General features: G+C 42.2%; 3 protein-coding genes across 5 annotated transcripts in view; all 3 read right to left on the reverse strand.

Annotated features, from left to right (window-relative positions):
• Positions 1 to 1,833: 1,833 nt before the first annotated feature.
• Positions 1,834 to 3,052, reverse strand: LOC121404607. The gene is made up of 5 exons (XM_041594335.1): positions 2,952 to 3,052; positions 2,655 to 2,858; positions 2,527 to 2,573; positions 2,053 to 2,461; positions 1,834 to 1,958 (listed from the first exon to the last, which is right to left on the reverse strand). Exons 1-5 carry the CDS (start codon positions 3,050 to 3,052, stop codon positions 1,874 to 1,876), a joined length of 846 nt encoding a protein of 281 aa, XP_041450269.1. The 3' UTR covers positions 1,834 to 1,873.
• Positions 3,053 to 3,402: 350 nt separating this feature from the next.
• On the reverse strand, positions 3,403 to 4,352 carry LOC121404608. Its single transcript, XM_041594336.1, has 4 exons — positions 4,249 to 4,352; positions 3,981 to 4,112; positions 3,663 to 3,856; positions 3,403 to 3,592 (listed from the first exon to the last, which is right to left on the reverse strand). The coding sequence occupies exons 1-4, from the start codon at positions 4,350 to 4,352 to the stop codon at positions 3,543 to 3,545; spliced, it is 480 nt and encodes a 159-aa protein (XP_041450270.1). The 3' UTR covers positions 3,403 to 3,542.
• Positions 4,353 to 8,354: 4,002 nt separating this feature from the next.
• Positions 8,355 to 22,929, reverse strand: part of LOC111079104 — a 38,995-nt gene continuing 24,420 nt past the window's right edge. For all 3 annotated transcript variants that reach the window (XM_022374122.2, XM_041594290.1, XM_041594291.1), the window contains exons 3-5: positions 8,995 to 9,815; positions 8,715 to 8,932; positions 8,355 to 8,658 (exon numbers count right to left, since the gene is read on the reverse strand). In XM_022374122.2, coding sequence (XP_022229814.2) covers positions 8,439 to 8,658; positions 8,715 to 8,932; positions 8,995 to 9,815 — 1,259 coding nt within the window. In that variant the 3' untranslated portion in view covers positions 8,355 to 8,438. The remainder of the gene's footprint in view (positions 8,659 to 8,714; positions 8,933 to 8,994; positions 9,816 to 22,929) is intronic.

Consider the following 22,929-nt stretch of genomic DNA (forward strand, 5'->3'; position numbering starts at 1 on the left):
CATCTGTTGGCCCAAAGAAGCTCGGTATGTTTCCTGAGCCTGCGCTATCGCTATACTTACACCTGTTCTCAACTCGCTGGGTAGCTCGCGGTCCACCCGAATTGCATGGCCGTCTACTGCCCCGACCTCTGGGTCATCCAGGCCCATAAGCATAGCGTTGTCGTGTCCTGGCACCTGCGACGCTCGTTCCGGCCCACTGCCAACTTTCCCGTCCTGGGACCTAGTCGTCGGCACTCCGTATGGCTGGTACCTCCTCTGCACTTCAGGGCTTCTCCTAGTTTTTCCCGACCCTTTAAACACTTCCGGGTCACTCATCAACCAATATATGTTTCCTTTACCTACTACCTAGTCACCTATGCATCAATATATGTATGTAAACTCAATCTACGTGTATATGTGTTGGTGCTAACTCAATTATCCTACCAAAAACCTAAATACATTAATGGACGACGAGAGAATAAATAAATAAACAGTATAATATATTAATACACGAACACTCACACAAATGTTTAAATAAATAAACACCTACGTAAATAACACTACTCGACAAAATCCAACTTTTTTTCTTCAAGGATCCAAACCGACTTTTTCTGATAGATATGGGACTTTGAATTCTTTTAAAGAAATATAGTTTTTTTCTATGGCAGCACTTTTTTTTGAAGAATTTTTGAATTCTGGTATTTTTTTGTAAACCTTTTTTCAGAGGTAGCGCTTCTTTTTTTCACGTAACTATAATATCTTACGTCTGGTTGTAAAGAACTTTGTTATTTTGGAAGCAACTGTGGAAGGTTGCGGGCCCAACTGCCAATTGGGAATTGAGATCGCGATGAGGTACCAAATGTACAACGTCGACCAAAAAACCCCCTTTTCGAAGGTTGCGGGCCCAATTGGTAGCAAGGCAAACGAAAAAGGGTTGTACATTTGGTACCTCATCGCGGTCCCAATTCCCAATTGGCAGTTGTGCCCGCAACCTTCCAAAGTTTCTTCCAAAATAGCAAAGTTTTTTACAACCAGACGTAAGATATTAGAGTTACGTGAAAAAAAGAAGCGCTACCTCTGAAAAAAGGTTTACAAAAAAATACCAGATTAAAATAATTCTTTAAAAAAAAGTGTTGGCATAGAAAAAAAAAATATCATCAAACCATTTCTAGCCCTAAATCTTTAAGAAAAAGTTTTTTTTTGTTCCTTGAGGAAAACTCATACCCTAAATAAATAAATAACTCCTATCCCAAAAATAAATCCTTCCTCGCTCTCCTACCTAATCCTAAAATTGCTTCTTTACAATGATAGCGAGGATCTTCAGTCACCGAGAATGACTTTCACAATACTGATTCCAATCCAAAACTATTACGTCAACAAAACAAATCTTTATTTCAGGCTTTACTAATTTGGCGAGACGAGAGACAACTGCAACTCACAGTTGCAGCAGGTGAGCGAACCAATCCGTTTCCCTTGCTATTATTTTCCGCTTTCTTTGTTTTTCTCTCCGGAGTGGCAACTCCTCTTACTGTTCCTTTCCAGATCTCTTGGTTCCCTCGAGCCGGGCAACGATGCTGATGCCCTTCACGGCATCACACGGACAACAACTCGACAGACCCACGATGTCTCTTCCTTTCTACAGACTCTATCCGTGGACTCCTCGAGTCGGACAACAATGTTTCGAATGCCCACCTGCCACCGCAAGTACCACAACTCGCGAAATCCACTCGTCTACTTCTTCTATCCTCTCCCCCCAACGACTACTTTGGCTCGGGCTTATTCCCGGCTCACGGACCAGCTAAATTTCCTTTCTCGCAGGCTCAGTCCTAAAATGAGTATCTCAAATCCCTCGATCAAAACCGCTACCTTCCGTTTTAAAATTGGGCGACATTTGTTATGATCCGCCTTTTTGCCGCCCTGGTATATCGCTCCCAGCTAGCTCACGGGGATACACGCTGGATACAATGGCATCAGTGAGCCTGCTGGGAAAAAGTGGATTGGAGTTAATCGAAGAATTAAAACTGAAGCTTTAGGACGAGAAACCCTTCTCAGTACAAACAGCGGGCGGCACACCTCATCAGATTCTGGGCCATGTAACGGCAGTGATGACAAATGAGGACCAAAAGCAAACAATGGAATTGTTCCTGTGTCTCTCGTTGAAGCAGGCACTCTATCTGTGGGTCGATTTCTGGCGACAGTTCGGATAACCTCCGCATATAGTCGGGAAGAGGCACAGCAGATTCGGTTGGACCAGGTGAAAGAGAGGCTTCGGTGTTTTGACAAGCACGGACTGCGAAGAACGACGTTGAAAGGCACGAGATACGCCTCGTCGAGGGAGCCGTACCCGTGAAGGAACGCTTATACCCGGTGTCCCCGGCTGTGCAGGAGCTGTTGTTTGCGGAAGTCGACGAAATGTTGCGTCTTGGGGTTATCAAACTGAGCGAAAGCCCGTGGAGCCTTCGGGTGACTCTGGTGCGGAAGCCTAGGAAAAATCGACTATATTTAGATGCAAGGAAACTAAATACTTTGACCGTCAAGGATGCTTACCAATTGCAGAGTACAGAGGCAATCCTGAGCCACATAGAGGACACCGTCTTCATCAGCAGCATCGATCTGAAGCATGCGTTTTGGCAGATAGATCTGTAGCCGGAGAGTAGGACTTATACAGCATTTACGGTGCCAGGGAGGCCACGACCAGCTTAAATTGATGACTTTCGGCTTGTGCAACGCAGCCCAGCGGTTGTGTCGGTTGATGGACCGCGTAATTCCACAGCGACTCCAAAGCCATGTATTCGTATACTTGGAAGACCTGTTGGTAATTTCCCGGACATTTGAGGAGCATGTGAAGCTGCTGCAGGAAGTAGCAACGTGCCTGGAGACTGGAATAAGACAATAGGAAAGAAGAAGTCAAAGTTCTGTTATAAGTACCTGAAGTACCTGGGATATGTCGTGGGCGACGGCGCACTGAGAACCGATCCGTAGAAGTGCAGGTGATCGCGCAGATACCGATGCCGAAAAATGTAAGGCAGAGCAGGAGATTTTTGGGTACAGCGGGCTGGTATCGGCGGTTCATCGGTAATTTATCGGTACTCTCAGCTCCTCTTACAGATCGAAGCAAGCGAGTCTTTTGAAGATGTAAAACAAGCACTTACCGGCGCTTAAGTGTTACACCGCCCAGACTTCAAAAGGTACTTCTTCATACAGTGTGATGAAAGCCATGTAGGGATTGGGGCGGTTCTTTTCCAGAAGCATGAGGAAGGTTCGAACCCCCCATCGCATTTTTTCGGCGAAGATGAGTGACGCGCAGCTGAACTACAGCGTGCCAGAGAAGGAGTGCTTGGTAGCAGTGAGAGCCATAGAAAAATTCCGGGCATATGTGGAGCTGATGCCATTCACGGTGATCGCAGACCACGCGAGCTTACAGTGGCTGATGAGGTTTAAAGTACTGGATGGTAGGCTAGCGAAGTGGTCTCTAGCTCTGCAGGCTTATGACTTTGGAATAGAGCATCGAAAGGGGAATAACGTCGTCGCGGATATGCTGTCTCTTTCGTTCGACGTAGAAGCTATAGACTTCTTGGAGTTCGAGACCACAGCCTTCGAGGACGAGGTTTATCTGAAGATGATAGAATCGGTTCAGAAGGATCAAGACATGTTCCCAGACCTGAAGGTGGAGGATGAGTTACTGCTTAGGCGCACGCAATTTAACCGACCAGAGCTGGAGGAGTTCCAGTGGAAACTGTGGATTCCAGAGGACCTGACGAAGACGTTGATCCAGCAGGCACACGACAGCGATGTGGCAATGCACGGAGGTGTGGCAGTATTATTACTGGCCCCGGATGGCTGTGTAGGTGAAGGCATATGTCGCAGGGTGTGGTACCTGTAAAGAGACGTAACACACGGCGCAAGTTAATCGTCCATTGATGGGGGCCGAGACCGTTACCGAGAGACCAATGCATATATATATATATATATATATATATATATATATATATAACATATACCTCGACTTTCTGGGTCCACATCCTAGGACACGAGGTGAGAATGTGGTCATGCTAATAGTCCTCGACCACATGTCCAAGTATGTCAGGTTGAAGGCCTTGTCCAAAGCCACTTCATCGGCCGTGATCCGATTCCTGCAAGAGGTCTTCCCTCAGTTTAACGTTCCAGAAACGGTTCACACTGACAATGAGAAACAATTCGTGTCAGCCGAGTTTACCCAAATTCCTAGGAAAAGGAGCATAACGCATATAAGGTCGGGGAACTATGCACCTCAGGCGAGCGTGGCGGAACGCGTTAATCAAACTGTCCTCGCAGCAATCCGCACGTATGTCAGCGAAGCTGCCGGAGATATAGTGTGCGGCCAGAAGCACCATACATACGAGTATCGGGACGTCACTGTACTTCGTACTGTTCAGACAGCATATGTTCATCAGCGGGCGGGACTACAAATTGGCGCGGAGACTGGGAGCGTTGAACGATGCGCAAATATTACTGATGGCGAGACACGATCAGCAGGAGATCATCCGCAAGGAAGTCCGCAAGAACTCGCATATGGCCTACGAGAGATCAAAGAAGCAGTATGATCGGAGCACGAGATATTCGGTACTTATCTGGACAGGAAGTATACAAGCGAAATTTCATGTTAAGCAGCTTCAAGAACAACGTTAAAGCCAAGTTCGGCTCAAAGTATATTAAGTGCAGAGTGGTCCGTGGAATCGGAAACAACCTGTACGAGCTGGAGACGTTACAAGGGGCCCGGTTAGGAGTGCTCCATGCGAAGGATCTCAAACAATAGCCCATTCATCTCCGTCGGTGGAACATGAGCCTCTCGATCTCAGGGTGTGGGCGATGGCCTACGTTTGGGCTTATAAAATCCAGAAGCCGCCTTGGTTTTGCACTCCCGACTTCAAGACTTGCAAACTGTACTGTGGTTCTATGGACGGCTTGGGATGAACACGATAGGTGATAGGTTTTGAGAAGGAGAAGAGATAGTGACCTCTGTTGTGAATCCTGGGAGGCTGGAGCAGGGTTGCACTGGAGGAAAGAGGAAACGAGACCATGAAAGGGGAAAAGGTTTAAGCGAGGCACACGTGTGTTGACCAAAAAGAAAAAATAATTTAAAACAAAAAAATAAAAGGAGAAAACACAGTGACCACGAAGGCAACGGGAACGAAGACCGGACACGACGAGGAAACAACGGTGACGACAACGGCAGCAGCAGACACATATCCATTAACAAAATCCCAAACGATCCCAAATTCCAAATTCAGTCACACGCACATATCAGTTATTTACAAAAAAAAAGGAAGACAAAAAAAGAAAGAGTTAAAAGCACATATAGAATAAAGTATATTTTCGTTTGAAAAAAAATGTAAGCGGTGACTATTTCCCCCCCGAACGACACACCCCTCTCCTATTTATTTATTGCACTAAGAAGACTCTTTTTAGTTTAAGATCGTTTATTTACTTAAATTTTCAGCTGGTTCATGTCACTTGTTGTCGATGAAATGGCAACTGGGTTGGAATAGATTTCGAGAGCGGGGAGAAGGGCGAAACCAAGATAAAAAAATGGGATCGCAGATTTTTGGTAAGTGCCAACGAAGCCGAGACCATGGAGAACGTTTGATTAGTGTTTTGTTGTATGTTTAAGTAAAATTTTTGATAGATCCGTCCCCTGATTATCGGGTCGGAAACACCCCTGGGCGGAAAAAATGCTGAGCATACAAAAACATGTATACAAGCAAATCACTCCCTCCTCCTTCTAAAAAAAATGTATTATATTATACGTATTCATAAATATAAGCAGGAACCTCAAGGCACCGCAGGTAAGCGCCTGATTTCCTTTCCCTGTTCTATTTATTGTCGCCACTTGCTTTGTCAAGTGTTTTTATACCCGTACTCAAAAAAGAGTTAAGGGGTATATTAGATTTGTGGTAAAAGTGGATGTGTGTAACGCAGTATATATAATAATATATAATATAATATATATAAGTATATATATTCTTGATCAGCATCAATAGCCGAGTCGATAGAGCCATGTCTGTCTGTCCGTCTGTCCGTCTTGTTTGACGCCTGGATCTCAGAGACTATAAAAGCTATAGGAACCAAATTTTGTTTCCAGACTCATGTGATATCACACTGCTATAAGTGTATTTCAAAATTTCGCCCCGCCCCTTTCCGCCAACACAAAGGACGAAAATCTGTGGCAGCCACAATTTTAAAGATACGATAAAACTAAGCGCAGTATCGTAGAGAATGACCATATCTACCAGATTGCCGAATTTGAATCAGATCGGATCATAATTATAGCCAGAATGAAGAAATTAATTTTAAGTTGCTACCCCTGCCCCCTCCTGCCAAGGACATCACAACTCATTTTCCTTGTCGCTCGCACACTCTGCCGCGTTCAGTGCGCGAGCAACCCCTAGCGGAGGAGGTGTAGAATCTAAATGGTACATGTATAATCTACATGTTAGATGTAGAATAGACATTGTATATGTAGATGTAGATAGCAGATGTAGCAAAAAAATTTAAAATGTAAAACTTTTTTTTTTTCTAAAATTCTAAAAAATTATAAGCTCAAAAATGTATATACTGACTGAGTACGGGTATAAGTAGAGTCGTAACCCCAGAAACCACTCACACGTTCCTTCTCGTTTGTGCTATTTTTGGCCAAACACTCTGCAAGTGGTGTTAGGAAGCGACGGCCGATCAGATGGCAGGGCGTTGCCAGATCACACCCACCAAAAAGTGCGGTGAAACGATCGGAGCGCAGAACGTTGCCATAACGCAGGGTTGCCAGACCGGTGGAAATAGGAGCTCATCAGAGATGAGCGACCAGATGCAACCGGAACCTGAACCAGCGACAGCTTGCAGGACTCCGCTTACAAGCTCATTCGCATGGGATGACGAAAATCCCTTTAGAGGAAGGGCAACGATCGCCAGATCTCCAACGCAGCCAATACAGGCAGTGGAGGAACGTCGTCTCCCCCGGCGTTGCAGCGCCCCTACCTGCAGCGAGACGTGGAATCGTACTGGAAGGTGGCCAGCGCGAAGCAGGCGGTCAGTGCGGAGCAGGCTGCAGCCAAGGCCAGCCATCCGGAAGAGCAAGCGGAGCCGGAAGGTACGTAGCGGGTGGGAAAGAGTTCACGTCCAGAGGCCCGAAGCACCACCCACCCGTCCCCAACCCCAAAGAAGGCAAAGCATGGGCACAAAAAGCCACAGAAGGCAAAGAAGCCTCAAGAAGCCCCAATGAGGGATGCTGTAGCCCGCCAGGGACCAGCGGCAGTCCCCAAGGAGCGAGCGGAGGGCTGGGTAACGCCCTTGGGGCTACGCATACAGGCTGGTGATGAAGAAACTGCGAGTGTTCAGTTCCCCGCCGCCAATGTGTGCAGATCTGCTGACAAACATAGTGGGAACTCTATTTCAGTGTCAGCCCAGAGAGTGACGGAAGGAATTCCCCCACTTGAAATAGAACCCAATTCAGAAGCAGAAATCCTCGAAGCTCTAACTCGGAGCAAGGACGGCAAAGCACCGGGACCTGATGGAGTCCCAAATGCCGTACTCCGCACTGCGATGGAGACAAATCCACAAAACCTATGTGGGACTCTTCAACGCGTGCATGTCCGAAGGAATATTCCCCAGACCATGGAAGCGACAGCGGCTTGTCCTTATACCCAAAGGAAACAAGCCGACCGAGGAGCCATCATCCTACAGACAACTCTGAATGCTAGATTCTCGAGCGCATAATCCACACAAGGCTGGAGGAAGCTGTAACGCGTCAACTCTCACCGAGACAGTAAGGGTTCCGCAAAGGTAGCTCCACGGTGGACGCAATCGGCGAGGTATGTGAGATAGCAAAGGGAGCTATAGATGGCACCCGATGAATGTATGGGAGCAAAGAGTACTGCATAGTGACAACACTCGACGTCCAAAATGAGTTTAACTCTGCCAGTTGGGACCACATACTAGAAGCATTGAAAAACTTCCAAGTACCGCCGTATTTTCAGATAATCATCGCTGACTATCTCAGAGACCGAGTGCTCATATTCGAGACAGATAAGGGGACACGGGAGCACCAAATCACTGAAGGTGTTAGTGGGTTAGAGTCCCATACTTCGGCACCACTAGGCGCTGAGTCGGCATAGAAGGCTCCTGAATGAGGACTATATAGCTGTGTAATTGTGCAAAAATAATTCTTTCACACGCCCCTTTTTGCTATCCAAAATAATACTCTCAATCCAGTCATCGATTTCTCGCAAAATGACTGCACCATCAAGTGGTGCAAGCGACAACAAACTAAATCTCTGGCAGAAAATTTCGTATTCAAAAACATATAGTTTAAAGGATTTTTAAAAATTAAACATTTCGATATATGTAGTTCACAAGAGTCATTTTTATATTGTATATATGTATATAATCGATAATTTTACAATAAAGAAGTAACTATGCCTCTACGTTTACTTTTTTGGTACGGCTGGGAGAGGGTCACTCGAAAGTCGTTTTGAAAGTTTTGATATTTGTGTATCTTTTACGAAGAAAGATCCTTTATCAATCGTTATAGAAATTTCGTCCAATGTCATGTAGGCTGGTACGCTTTCGTAGAGGTTCGCGATCATATAGCTTTGAGTACTGGAAATACTATCAGAAGAGTTGTGCCTCGAAATACAGGAAAGTAGCCTTTGTAAATGGAATGCATATATTAATAACAGTGAGTAAGAATATATATCACATACCTTTCTGGCTTACTTCCCGAAATTAAAGCTTCTTGTCTCTCTAGGTTTTGAACAGTATTGCCACGAGGCAATACGACTATATTACCAGAGCTGCACTTCGGTTTCATTACACGTTTGCTGCCTCTTAACAAAACGGGCTTTCGCTTCAGTACTAGAAACATAAATATTATGCCCAGAAATATAAATGCCACGATTCCCAAGATCATCCACGACATGCCCTTAAAAATGAAAAATATATAAATTTATTTTAAATCAAATAAAACGGTTTTTTTTAAATTACATTTGAGCGAATATGTTCTGAAATCCAAGAATTATAATAAACTTCTATGTTTCCGCTTATGTGCACAGATTTACAACTAAACGGTGATACGCTATTTTGACTCGAGTCGATCAGGCAGAAGGTATAAGCAACGTTAGGAACTAAGTCCGTAACAATTGTTTTAAGTGGCATTGTAAAATAACAACCCAAACCGTACTCGTCAGGAAAAAGCTCCATCATATAGTACTCTTTTGTTGTCTTAGAAAACCAAAATATGCCAAATGTGAAACCGTTTATTTCTTCCAATTGCACTGTAATTTGAACTGTGAGTGATCCATGTGTTTTCGGAATAAAATTTATTTGGGGCCACCATAAATTTTGTCTAATATTTTCCTGCGTCTTTGTACCAGTCTGATTTTGTGCAAGACACTCCAGTGCTATAACTTCGTTAGGAGGTACTGTGGCTGGTGTCGGTAGTGTTGGTACGTATATTGGACTTTCCGTTGTTTTCATGGTGGAGCTTTGTGAGGTGATTGTTGGTGCTGTCATCGTTGTGCTGTCAGCTTCTAATGATTCTTCGGTATCCTTGCTATCGCAAAACCGTTCATCAAATACCGAGTAGTTCTTGAATACCTCTGGAGACCAACAATACATTGGCAATGTTGATGAATGGTATGCAAAAATTTCATTCATTTCATTTTGTAGTGTACAGTCGCAGTGCCATAAATTAGCGTTGGCTAGAATCCGAACATTTTGTGCGACGTTACGAATACCAAATATGTTCTTAGAAATAGTTTTCAGCTTATTATGTGATATATCCAAGAACTCTAAGTATTCCATTCCTACAAAATTATAAAAAGATCAATAAATAGATTAGCTTTTTAAAGATTTTTAGCAGCTGTGATTAGAAATATGAACATTATTCGTAAAAGGTTTATCCTCTTCCGAAAATGAATTTTAGAAACAACTCCGCGATTTGATTAAATACACCCATAAAACATACTGAGAACGATCTAAATCTTATTTTTCCATAAAGGTTGTTCAATTGTTGATTAATCCTCATCCAAAAATTTTAACATTATACATGTTAAGTTAATAAAATAAGCATTTTAGTAAATCACTATATAATCCGCTGACTGAATTTTCATTTAACGATTCCGCGCTCAATCTGCTGGCGTCCGAGGTGGCCACCTGTTTTAAGCGGAATTCGGAGCAAGATATTTAATATTGATCATATTAAAAGCATTTTATAAAACTCCCTTTACATCAAAAGTGTGCACACTTTTTGTGCAAATTGTGGAAACATTTGTAGTCATTTGAAGTTCTACCAGGTGGCATCACTTCAAAATACCAAAATAAAACTAGCAAACCATTTCTACCCATTAGTTGCATTGCATTTATGTCAAAAACCCCTGTTAGGCCAAGTGCAGACCAATGGCAGCACACATAGAAGCATAGCGATCATTATACCAAAAACTGGTAATTGTAATGAACTAAATTAGCAGTAGTGTGAGAAGACAATCACAAAAACCACATACGTATCGTCTGAACTCGAAAACGAGTCCAATGCACATCTGAGAATGATATTTTATATCATCTGAGAAAAAAATTAAAAACCAATTGTTCTGATATGATAAAATGATTAAAATGCAAAATAAACCCTATTCCACCCACCTAAACCACCTCTGATTATGTTTAGGTAACCATATATGTATGTATGTATATACATTATATAAATTATTGGTACAACTTTCTGCAAAGTTCGCAATTTCTATCAGCCATGCTCTGGTTTTCGAATCTTTTTGATATCGATAGTGTTTCACATTATCGCTGTGCTGCACTCCTAGTTATGGTCATATAGCCGAAGAAATTGAACAAAATTCACAAAATGGTGTTGGCCGATCGGCGATTGAATTTGCAAGATATTCTGGATTCCAGAATCTGGAAGCCCTAGGAATCCACATATTGGATCGATTTAATGATGATTTGAAAATGAAACGACGGCTTTTGGCTAAGAAATAAGTTATTTTCCAACAGCACAATGCAAGATTGCAGACATGTGCAGTTTCATTTCAAAAATCCATTAATTAAGCCACGAATTGGTCCCTCACCCACCCTATTCTCTGGATTTAGTCCACTAGTGACTATTTTTTTTTTTTCAACAAATGGCTCTTTGGAAAAAGATTTGAGTCTAACGATGAAGTCATCTCACAAAAAATACATATTTTAACGACATCGACTAATCCTATTTTATTTGGAAATGATCAAAAAATTAGAGAAATTCTGGGACATGTATATTGAGCTTAAAAAAGATTATGTAGACAAATAAAAACGAGAACGAACGTGTGAGTCGTTTCTTTGGACGCGACTCTACTTGTATACCCGTACTCAGTCAGTATATAAATTTGTGAGCTCATGATTTATGTAGAATTTTTAAATATTTTATGTATTACATTTTTTTGCTACATCTGTTATCTACATCTACAATGTCGATTACACATCTAAAATGCAGATTATACATACACAATGACGATCCTACATCTATCCACAAAGGTCGCGCATTGCACAGGGCAGAGTTTGTGCGAACGAGAAAGAGCGCCGGAGGAGGTGGAGGAAGCAACTGAAAATTAATTTTTTTATTCTGGCTATAATATTGATCTGATATGGTAGATTGGTCATTCTCTACTATACTTCGTTTTGAGTTTTCTCGTATCTTAAAAATTTTGGCTGGCACAGATTTTCGTCCTTTGTTGAGGAGGAAGGGGGCGGGCGAAATTTTGAAATACACTTGAAGCATTGTGATATCATATGAGTCTGGAGTCTGGACAAAGAAGACGGACATGGCTATATCGACTCGGCTATTGATGCTGATCAAGAATATATATACTTTATGGGGTCGGAAACGTTTCCTCCTCTGCTTTGCGCACATCCACTTTTACCACAAATCTAATATACCCCTTAACTATTTATGAGTACGGGTATAAAGAATAATTCAAAAAAGTCTTGTTTTCTTAACCTATGTAAAAAAAACTGCGTCTCCGCCAAGACGCAAAGAAGCATGACGCAGTCCCAATGTAAACAGCCTATTAGATAGGCCGACATTTTATCGGACGACCCTCGTATATGTAATACCAAAACAAAAACAAAAACTAGTGAATTAAGAATCAAACGAAACTTTTAAACCCAATCCAACTATTGGGCGCATTCACCAGGACAACTTGTTCAGCGATCAGTGATGGATTTGATCTATTATGTTTTTAGTTCGGGTGAACGCGTATGATCCATACAATCGCGACGTTGTCAATACAATCGCCTTAGAGTCTATCGATATTGACTTCGAAAATTCGCGACTCGCAACAAAAAACAGTCACGTAAAATTTGAATATTTCTTCGTAAAAGTATTGAGCTAAAATCATGATATTTTATTAATTTGGCTTTTTTTTATTTATTTAATGTAAGGCAATGGCAATCCATCATACACGAGACCAATGGATCGCACCATTTTCACGATTCATTTCTCATATCTTATCCATAAATTTTTGCATCAAAAACATTAAATTATGTGCGTTCACCAACACTATTGGAAGAAATTGTTGTCCTGGTGAACGCGTCCATTGATATTGATTGATATTTTATCTGTCAACGGGAGTTGGCATTCGTTCTTGTTTTGGTTTAGTGTGAGATAAAATTTTAGGTGTGATTATAAATAAATTTTAATAAATATAATAACTTAAAACATCTGCAATTTGTTAATATTTTTTTCCCGCTTATACCAATTTGTATTTATGTACCTACATATGTGCTAGTAAAATTCATTGTTGAAATTGCTATCCTCATTAGGTACCGGTTTTATATCGTAAGAATCTTACCATTTTCGAAGACATAAGCAATTTTTCGTGATTTGCGATAACCGGAGCATGGCTGGAAAACATGGCTCCGTCTTGTGATACAAAAATATAGTGCTATTGTTCTTCGGCTTCCGAAAATTAGGCTGCCTGTCGAACGATACTGAAATAATTCTCTTTGTTAGTTGACGGTGGGTGGCAAGAAAGAGAAGAGAATGCACGGAGATACAGTCAGTATATAAATTTTTGAACGAATGATTTTTTAGAATTTTAAAATAAAAAAAAAAAATTTATATGTTACATTTTTTTGCTACATCTGTTATCTACATCTACAATGTATATTATACATCTAACATGTAGATTATAGATGTACCATTTAGATTTTACATCTCCTCCGCTAGGGGTTGCTCGTGCACTGAACGTGGCAGAGTGTGCGAGGGAGAAAGAGATAGGTAGCGGGTCTCTGTCAGAAGGGGGCGGAAGAACCAACAGAAAATTAATTTCTTCATTCTGGCTATAATTATGATCCGATCTAATTCAGATTCAGCAATCTGGTAGATATGGGCTTTCCCTACGATACTGCGTTTTTAGTTTTATCGTATCTTTAAAATTGTGCCTGCCACAGATTTTGTTCTTTGTGGGGGCGGAAAGGGGCGGGGCGAAATTTTGAAATACACTTATAGCAGTGTGATATCACATGAGTCTGGAAACAAAATTTGGTTCCTATAGCTTTTATAGTCTCTGAGATCCAGGCGTCAAACAAGACGGACAGACGGACAGACAGACATGGCTCTATCGACTCGGCTATTGATGCTGATCAAGAATATACCGTCTGTCCGTCTTGATGAGCGCCTAGATCTGAGAGACTATAAGAGCTAGAGAAACCAAATTTGCTTTCCAGACTCATGTGATATCACACTGCTACAAGTGTATTTCAAAATTTCGCCCCGCCCCCTTCCGCCAACACAAAGGACGAAAATCTGTGGCAGGCACAATTTTAAAGATACGATAAAACTAAAAACGCAGTATCGTAGGGAAAGCCCATATCTACCAGATTGCTGAATCTGAATTAGATCGGATCATAATTATAGCCAGAATGAAGAAATTAATTTTCTGTTGGTTCCCTCTCCTTCTCCAACGATGCTGACGCTACTGATTCTCTTTCTCGCTCTCACACTCTGCCGCGTTCAGTGCGCGAGCAACCCCTAGCGGAGGAGATGTAGAATATAAATGGTACATGTACAATCTACATGTTAGATTTGGAATATACATTGTAGATGTAGATAACAGATGTAGCAAAAAAATGTAAAATGTAAAATTTTGTTTTTAATTTTTAAATTCTAAAAAATCATAAGCTCAAAAATGTATATACTGACTGAGTACGGGTATAAGTAGAGTCGCGTCCCCAGAAGCGACTCACACGTTCCATCTCGCTTTTTTTTTGTTTAGTGATTTAATTACAGTGACTAAATCGAAAGCGCTTCGTCGATGTAGGTCTATCGTGAGTAATTTTTGTAATTTTTAATTTTATTGGCGTCCAAAATTTTTGAATTGGTGGCCAAGGCTCAAAAGAGAGCCAGAAAAGAGCATGACATCTCTGTCGCAGTCACACACCCAAAAATTAAAGGGTATTTAGACTCGTTTACCGAAGACCAAACAGTATCTGGAAAATTGAAATCAGCAAGAGCTATCACATGGTCTTTATCTAATAGCGAGGAAGAAACAGTTTTTAAAGCGGACAGGTGGTGCTCGTTTATTAAGATATCCGAGAAAGGTGGAATATACGAACAAGTAATGAAAATGGAGAAGCCTGGGAGAATCAGTTTTACGCACAGGAATTCCAGGTCTTTTTGAACAAACCTAGACTATGAAATATTCCGACGTGAAGTTTGAGTCCACTGCAATGAGCACCCCACCTCCACGTCGCGACGAACTGTCATTTCGAAAGATTGTGTACCGACCTACTGTAACGAACCGTTTTGTCCGCCTTATGTGCGCTTGCCTGGTGAACAAATAGAAAGACTTGGTTGTGGCTTTTTTACACACGAGTTCTTTATTGGTATCTTAGGAAGTATGCTTAAGGACGACGACTTAGCCTATTCTTTGGATTATCACTACGGTCACTATCACTATCGGTCCTTCTCGACTACTCGCCGCCCCTCGGAATCCCCAAGCGTGGCACTGTCGGCTCTAAGTACGACTACGATTCCTAGCGTTAGGCCCAAATCCGCCGTACTCAGCTCGCACAGGACACGTCTTTTGACACTTTTAAACGACTTTCCTTTCCACACGCACTTGCACTCTCCGCACTTGACTGTCTCGAGCCACTGTCGCGTGCCTCCTTTTATCCCTTTGTTGGCGCACGGCCGCGGCCGTTGCTGCCTAGCAACAACGGGACTTTCCTCCAGGCGTCGGCTGTAATTTTCCATTGGCCAGTCTGATGCTCTCCATCTGCTTCGTAACGGGACCAAGCCGGTGGCGTGATCGCATGGCCATAAATGGTCATGCGCTGGACCACTGCCGGCCCGATCCCATCATCCCGCCTCTCTGCTGTTTTCCAACAGCTTCGTAACGGGACCAAGCCGGTGGCGTGATCGCATGGCCAAACATGGTCATGCGCTGGACCACTGCCGACCCGATCCCATTATCCCGCCTCTCATCCGCGCTCCTCTATTCTCCCTGGTAGCGCCCTCTGATCGCGGCTCTCTCTCCGTTGCCCCGTTGAGCGAGCCCCACCCGAGTTGTGTTTTTACACAATTATTAGTCAAGCAACCGCTGTTAAGGATAGATTTTCAGTTAAAGATTAGTTAGGTAGTTAATTTCAAAATAAAAAACCGGACTTTAAGCGTTCAGGGTATGCATGGGTACTTATGCTCATCTTGCCCTTAAGAATTATCAAATCGTGATATAACAACTAATAAAAACGAGCAAATAAAGCAAATTCCAACGTGTGAGAGCACAATGTCTGTAAACAAAGAAACAAAACGGAAACGGCAACAAAAACAATGCGAACGTCGGCTCTCGTCACTGAGAAACAATGCGTATTTCTCTATACGCGCCCTAAGGCCCAAATTCAGCTTTCACCTTCCGCGATGCCGAGTTAGCAAAATCAATCCTAAACCCAATTCCCAACTGCAGCCCGCACCTACTGCGATGCAGTCTCAGCAAAGCTTTTCCTGAACACTTCTGACTCACTAGCAAATTGTTAACGAAGCACCCAGCTTTAACCAATAATCATAAGTTAGCAATAATTAATTATTTCCGGGTCAAAGACAAGTGCGATCGCCAGCTGCATAAAAGGGCCAAGATCGGCCGAAAAAGCAGGCAGTCCATCAGCCCGAACACAAGACACTGTACTAGGCAGTCCATCAGCCCGAACACAAGACACTGCACTAGACAGTCACACACCCAAGACACTGCACTAGGCAGTGCATCAGACCAAACACAAGAGGCCAAGAACACAACACACTGCACTAGGCAGTCCATCAGCCCAAACACGAGACACTGACTAAGCAGTCTACCGGCTCACAGGCCAAGTAACAAGATCAGCGGGTAATCCATTGTAAACAAATCCACGAAGAATTAAGTAATAAAAATAATAACGCCAGCATAAACACAAACCACGATTTCTTTAAGTATTTTCGTCAGCAACACAACGCTCCTCCTGTCACCTACCTCTCTTTCGGTCAGACAAGGCCGCCCCGAACCTAACAGTTCCAGCAATCTAAAAATTTTCTTGTAGCGGACCCTCGACAGACTGATGCATATCCCAGCCTGAAATAGGAACCTTACAACCCCTTAGTATACTGAATAATGTGCAATGACAGCGCTGACGAGATCTACGAGATCTGTCTAAAGCTTAAAACTCTGTCCCCTGAAAATCGCTTTAAAGAAGCCAAGAAGCTTTCCCTGTGCATTATTATATTAAAACAGGGCATCGGTTTATATTTAATGATTTGCTGATATCCATACGCACGGCCACTGTCCTAGTCATTGATCGGTATGGGGCATTCGGGCGCTGCTAGATTTAATAACGTCCAGCTTTGCCAATCAGCTTCAGCTTCGAAAGATAAAATCGTCCACTGCAGGTTCAGGAAAAGGCGCGTCCTTTTGTGTGTTGGTGCATTAATTTGGTATCGTTTAAGGTTTTGCTCATTAAAATCTATGGAGAGACGGCGGATCTGAAATTGGTGGTTCAACCCTCCGAAAACACAACGGGCAATATCTTTGAACATCACATTTAGCCTTTTTTTACTGATATCATCTGTGCAACTTCGATTCCATATAAATGGGATGTGGACAGATAAGTTTTAGATATTATTAGTTTTAAATTATACGAAAGAAAGTCTTTGGTATAATTGTGTGGTATAATTGCCTGAGTAGTCCATGTGTCTTCTCTACCGCCTTGCGGATATGATCATTCCAACTTAACGTACTGTCGAATCGTTTTATTGACGTATTCAATAGGTGTATTGTCCAATTTGAGCTTTTCAAATGCTGTCTAAGGATTTTTTTATAGATTACTAAGAATTTCAACTTTACCGGACTTAGGCCTAGCCCGTTTTTTTTTTTAGTATGGTCTATATTCATTTCCAGTCTTCGGAACGGGTATGATTTTTGGCTTCTTTCACTGAGTAAAAGCGTTGTTAAAAATATAAGTAATGTGATTAATTACACTACCCGTCACGATTTTTCCTCAAAGAACCAAAAGCTAATAGTTTTAGCAATAAAAACTGTGATTTTCAGATGGTTGGTCAACCAATTTTAGCTCAGCCGATTACTCGTCAGCCAGCAGGTCATTGTCAATGTTTTTAAAGTCTCTGTATCTTATCATATATTCGTCTGTTTCACGGGGGGTGTCATATATTAAAAATATCAGGCCATGTTTGGAGAAAACGGGTTCGGAAAGTTGATCATATAGTTGTTTATAAAGAATATTTCCAACAAAGTGTTGCTTGTATTGCTGAAGTCAGTGGGTTGGGCTGTTTTAACAAGCCCTAGACCAAGTACCCCCAGATTGTTTGCAAGATCAGTTTCTCAATACGGTTTTATTGAAGTCACTTGCCAATATAACATCAATATAACATATAACATTAAATATTGAAACGGGAAAGAAAAATACGCACGCATTTTTCATTTTCATACATTTTTAAAACACCACAATATATTTGGTTACGCAGCCAAATAATCCGTAGATCATAGTCAGAGGTGCAGCAGTAGAGTAAATATCTCTTACTGTTCGTCATTTATACTGCCCACTGCTCAACTTTGCAATCTAAATACACATGTACATTTCATGCTCCCGCACGCCAGCAGCCTATGTAGCCCTTTTCTTTCGCCTCTTCATCTTGCGAATATCGTTCCTATCTTTGCTTTGCCATCTCTCTCTCTATCTGTCGCTGTATCGCTCGTATTAGGTCACGGGCAATTCTGCCCGCCTGCCCTTGGACCTAGCACTCACTTCTCGCATATCGTCGGATCTTCAATCCGACACAGTCTTGAACCGGCCCCGCGTCCTCAATCGACCCCGTCTTGAATTGAACAATCAACCCATCGTGAACTCTCTATCAAATCTATCACCTTTCGCTATTTTTGGACACTACATACATAATGAACTACACTACAATAAACTGTGAATATATTAACTGAAAAATCATCTTCTCTTGAATAACTTCGCAAGACCACGCTACCTAAAAAGCTCAGTGGCTCAAAACACTATACAAATAGAAGTTGATTTGACAACAAAATATAGGTATATGAGAAGAATATTAATAAATTGGGTTTCATTGTTCTTAAGGCTACTATTAAACATCGTTCGTTCTCTTTCGTAGTGACCAGACGTGTTTTTGTTTTGCGCTCCGCATTTTCCTTTTGTTGAACTTAAACAGCCGGTGTTTTTATCTATAATTTAACTCTCTAAATAACTTACATTAAAATCATACTTTTACCGCGGGTGCATGCCTGATAATTGTGTAAAACACAACTTATTTAATAAATGTTGTGCGTCGGTTAGTCGTGTGTTTGTGTTGTTGCTTTTCGTAAGTACGCCCTCTCATTACATTTAGCCGCTCTTTGTCGTAGTTATTGCCGTCTATCACTCTCTCTATCACCTAACTCTCAATAACTGTTCTTTCGCTCTCGCTATTGTAACTTTTAGTGCAGTAACGCTCTCACCTATAAGCTGTTGCTGCAACCACTCTCCTCTCTCATCTTTTACCGATTTCGCTTTAAGCATTGCTCTAAGCATTTGCTCTGCACAGTGGTCTGATTGCTATTTGTTTTGAACTTTTTTTTCCCAAAGTAAAAAAAAAATAAAAGACATAAATATGGAATTTTCTGTCATCTGTGCCAAAAAAACCTGCAAGAAGCAGATCACCCATGACCAGCCCAATATCCCCTGCTGGCTTTGCGAAAGCGTAGTGCACGCAAAATGTGTAGGGATCTCGGGCCGTGTAGGAGACGCCATTTCCCAAAACAACAGCCTACATTATAGTTGTGAGGAATGCCGTGCTGTGGAAAACGACATGCGTTCGTTCATGAGGCAGACGCGGAGTGGCTTCAAAGAGCTGATCGTAGGCTTTAAACAGCAATATGATCGGCTCTTGGCCATGAACACTCAGTTCAGCAGTTTACAGCTGCTGGCTGAGTCTCCGAGGCGCAAGAAGTCGACTCCGCGGGACTTGCAAGTGCCGACTGCCTCATGTCCACCGGCATCTGAAAAACTTACTCCGACCACTCCTTTAGTGCAGCAGTTGATTACGTTTGCTACTCCAAGGGCAACGATCGCTGCTGGTGATGCAGATTCGGGAGCCGAATGCGTCACTTCGGAGAGTATGCAGTTAGAAATGTCTGTAGAGTCCGTGTCCAACCCCTTAACTATTCCCTCAGTTTTGCTCCCACCAGCTAATAGATGTCCAGGACCACCGGATACTGCCATCACAGGTACTAGGCCTGTGGTGCCAAAACCACTGGTGGGAGTCCCACCAAAGCGACAAGTTTTTGTTTCGCGGCTAGCCCCTGACCTCACATCCAATGATGTGACAGCTTTTATACAAAGCAAAATAAAGGCCGTCGGCTTAAAGGTGGAAAAATTTAACTTTTCTTACGCCAGGGAGATATCTTCCTTCAAGATAAGCGTCTCGCCAACTCAATGTGAAACCATTTGTTCCGCCAAGTTTTGGCCGGAGCATTTGGTGGTTAAAGAGTTTAAGGCTAAGAAAAAGAATGGGCCCCCCATTACTCTTCCTAGCATTCAGTGCTCCATCTCCATCCTCATCTTCCACATCTACTTCCACCCATCCAAAAAACTAACTTTCTTTCTTGTAGTTACCTACCAGAATGCTAGAGGCTTGCGTAGTAAGCTCAGCACTCTTTTCCTTGAGAGTCTCGCATTCTCGTCCCACGTTATTGTGTTCACCGAGACCTGGTTAAAGCCGGACATTCTTAGTTCCGAAGTTTTGGCAAGTCGGTACACAATTTTTACAATTGACCGTTCGTCTCGACGTGGAGGTGGGGTTCTCATTGCAGTGGACTCAAACTTCACGTCGGAACATTTCATTGTCCAGGTTCAACAAGACCTGGAATTCCCTTGCGTAAAACTGATTCTCCCAGGCTTTCCATTTTCATTACTTGCTCGTATATTCCACCTTCCTCGGATATCTTAATATACGAGCATCACCTGTCCGCTTTAAAAACTGTTTCTTCCCCGCTATCAGATAAAGACCATATGATAGTTCTTGGTGATTTCAATTTGCCAGGTACTGTTTGGTCTTCGGTAAACGAGTCTAATAACCTTGTGCCCATGTCACGACATGACTTTATCGACGGCTTGCTAGACCTATCCCTGTCTCAAGTCAACCATGTGGAAAATTCCTTGGGTCGATTGCTTGATCTGTGCTTTGTCTCGGATCCGACCATAGCGTTGTTAACCCGAGCCCTTCCGCTCAGTATACCTGAAGACTCCTACCATCCTACATTCGAAGTGTCAGTCGATATTGGCCCTACTGTATTGGATCGAATGGATAGGCTATCTGAACGTGTCCGCTGCTTTATTAAAGCCGAGTTTACAAAGCTTAATAACCTTATTAGGGATTTTGATTGGTCCGACCTGTACTTGTGCACTGACGTTATGAAAGGCACAAACATTTTTATACCCGTACTCAAAAAAGAGTTAAGGGGTATATTAGATTTGTGGTAAAAGTGGATGTGTGCAACGCAGAGAAGGAAACGTTTCCGACCCCATAAAGTATATATATTCTTGATCAGCATCAATAGCCGAGTCGATATAGCCATGTCCGTATGTCCGTCCGTCTGTCCGTCTGTCCGTCTTGATGAGCGCCTAGATCTGAGAGACTATAAGAGCTAGAGAAACCAAATTTGGTTTCCAGACTCATGTGATATCACACTGCTACAAGTGTATTTCAAAATTTCGCCCCGCCCCCTTCCGCCCGCACAAAGAACGAAAATCTGTGGCAGGCACATTTTTAAAGATACGATAAACTAAAAACGCAGTATCGTAGAGAATGCCCATATCTACCAGATTGCCGAATTTTGCTGATTGCTGATTGCTGAACTAAATCGGATTATAATTATAGCCAGAATGAAGAAATTAATTTTCTGTTGGTTCCCTCTCCTTCTCCAGCGATGCTGTCGCTACTGATTCTCTTTCTCGCTCGCACACTCTGCCGCGTTCAGTGCGCGAGCAACCCCTAACGGAGGAGATGTAGAATATAAATGGTACATGTACAATCTACATGTTAGATGTGGAATATACATTGTAGATGTAGATGTAGATAACAGATGTAGCAAAAATATGTAAATTGTAAAATTTTTTTTTAATTTTTAAATTCTAAAAAATCATAAGCTCAAAAATGTATATACTGACTGAGTACGGGTATAAGTAGAGTCGCGTCCCCAGAAGCGACTCACACGTTCCTTCTCGCTTACAATGTACTTGACACATTTTTTGATTCTTTTGTCCCACTTTCTTGTCCGGTTAGATCTGGAAAGCCTCCTTGGTTTACCAAAGAGTTATCCAGTCTAAAAAATTTTAAATCAAGACTTTATAAAAAATTTCGAGAAGTTGGTTCTCCCTCTTCTCTTTCTCACTATGTAATAGCTCGGTCAAATTTCTCCGTTCTTAACGCTCAATGCTATAAAAACTACCTATCTCGATGCAGGATACGGTTTTCACAGGACCCTAAACAGTTTTACAGCTTCGTAAATAGTAAGCGTAGAACGTCCGCACATCCATCCTCGTTATCTTTTCTCAATATGTCAGCAAACAATGATCAGGCAATTGCCGATCTTATTGCGAAATTTTTTCAAACAACCTATTCTCATGAAAGCTACTCTGGTCAGCCGTATCCATACAGTTTACCAAGGTCGAATGGCATCTTCAGCCCTTTGTTAAATGAAAGCTCACTGCTTCATGATCTTCGACTAGTTAAGCCGGTGTTTTCACCAGGTCCCGACGGAGTTCCCGGCTGTGTACTTAGGTACTGTGCCGACGCTCTGTATGGACCCTTGCTTAAGCTTTTCACCCTATCCATTAACTCTTCATGCTTCCCCCCCATCTGGAAGGAATCTTTTATTATTCCGCTCCATAAGAAAGGTAGCAAGTCTGATGCAAATAATTATAGAGGTATATCTAAGTTATCCGCTATTCCTAAAATGTTTGAAAAAATTTTAACTCCGCACTTGCAACATCTCTGCAAATCACTTATATCTCCGTCTCACCACGGATTTATAAGGCGACGATCAACAACCACAAATTTATTAGAGTTTACCTCTTTTATCATTAAAGGCTTTCAAGGTAACTTGCAGACGGATGTCATTTACACTGATTTTAGTATATCATTCGATTCTGTAAACCATTCTCTTTTAGCACAAAAACTTGACCTTTTAGGGTTTCCGCTTAATCTTTTGAGATGGATTTCTAGCTACCTTCGTTCTAGGTCTCAAAGAGTCCTCTTCAAAAACTCCTTCTCTTCACCTGTTAAGGTTACTTCTGGAGTACCACAGGCCAGCCATCTAGGCCCCCTACTATTCACACTCTTTATTAATGATCTGCCTTCAGTATTAACAAACTCTCGAGAGTTCATGTATGCGG

This window comes from Drosophila obscura, unplaced genomic scaffold (assembly GCF_018151105.1).
Source record: "Drosophila obscura isolate BZ-5 IFL unplaced genomic scaffold, ASM1815110v1 contig_25, whole genome shotgun sequence".
NCBI lineage: Eukaryota > Metazoa > Arthropoda > Insecta > Diptera > Drosophilidae > Drosophila > Drosophila obscura.

Coding starts and splice junctions, on each gene's coding strand:
- LOC121404607 (XM_041594335.1), bottom strand. CDS start 3,052: ATGAACCGCCGATACCAGCCCGCTGTACCCAAAAATCTCCTGCTCTGC. Junction 2,574..2,654: donor GTCGTGGCCTCCCTGGCACC/GTAAATGCTGTA, acceptor CTGCTGATGAAG/ACGGTGTCCTCTATGTGGCT. Junction 1,959..2,052: donor ATGGCCCAGAATCTGATGAG/GTGTGCCGCCCG, acceptor TTTTCCCAGCAG/GCTCACTGATGCCATTGTAT.
- LOC121404608 (XM_041594336.1), bottom strand. CDS start 4,352: ATGGTGCTTCTGGCCGCACACTATATCTCCGGCAGCTTCGCTGACATA. Junction 4,113..4,248: donor TTCCGCCACGCTCGCCTGAG/GTGCATAGTTCC, acceptor GACCTCTTGCAG/GAATCGGATCACGGCCGATG. Junction 3,593..3,662: donor AAATTGCGTGCGCCTAAGCA/GTAACTCATCCT, acceptor TATCATCTTCAG/ATAAACCTCGTCCTCGAAGG.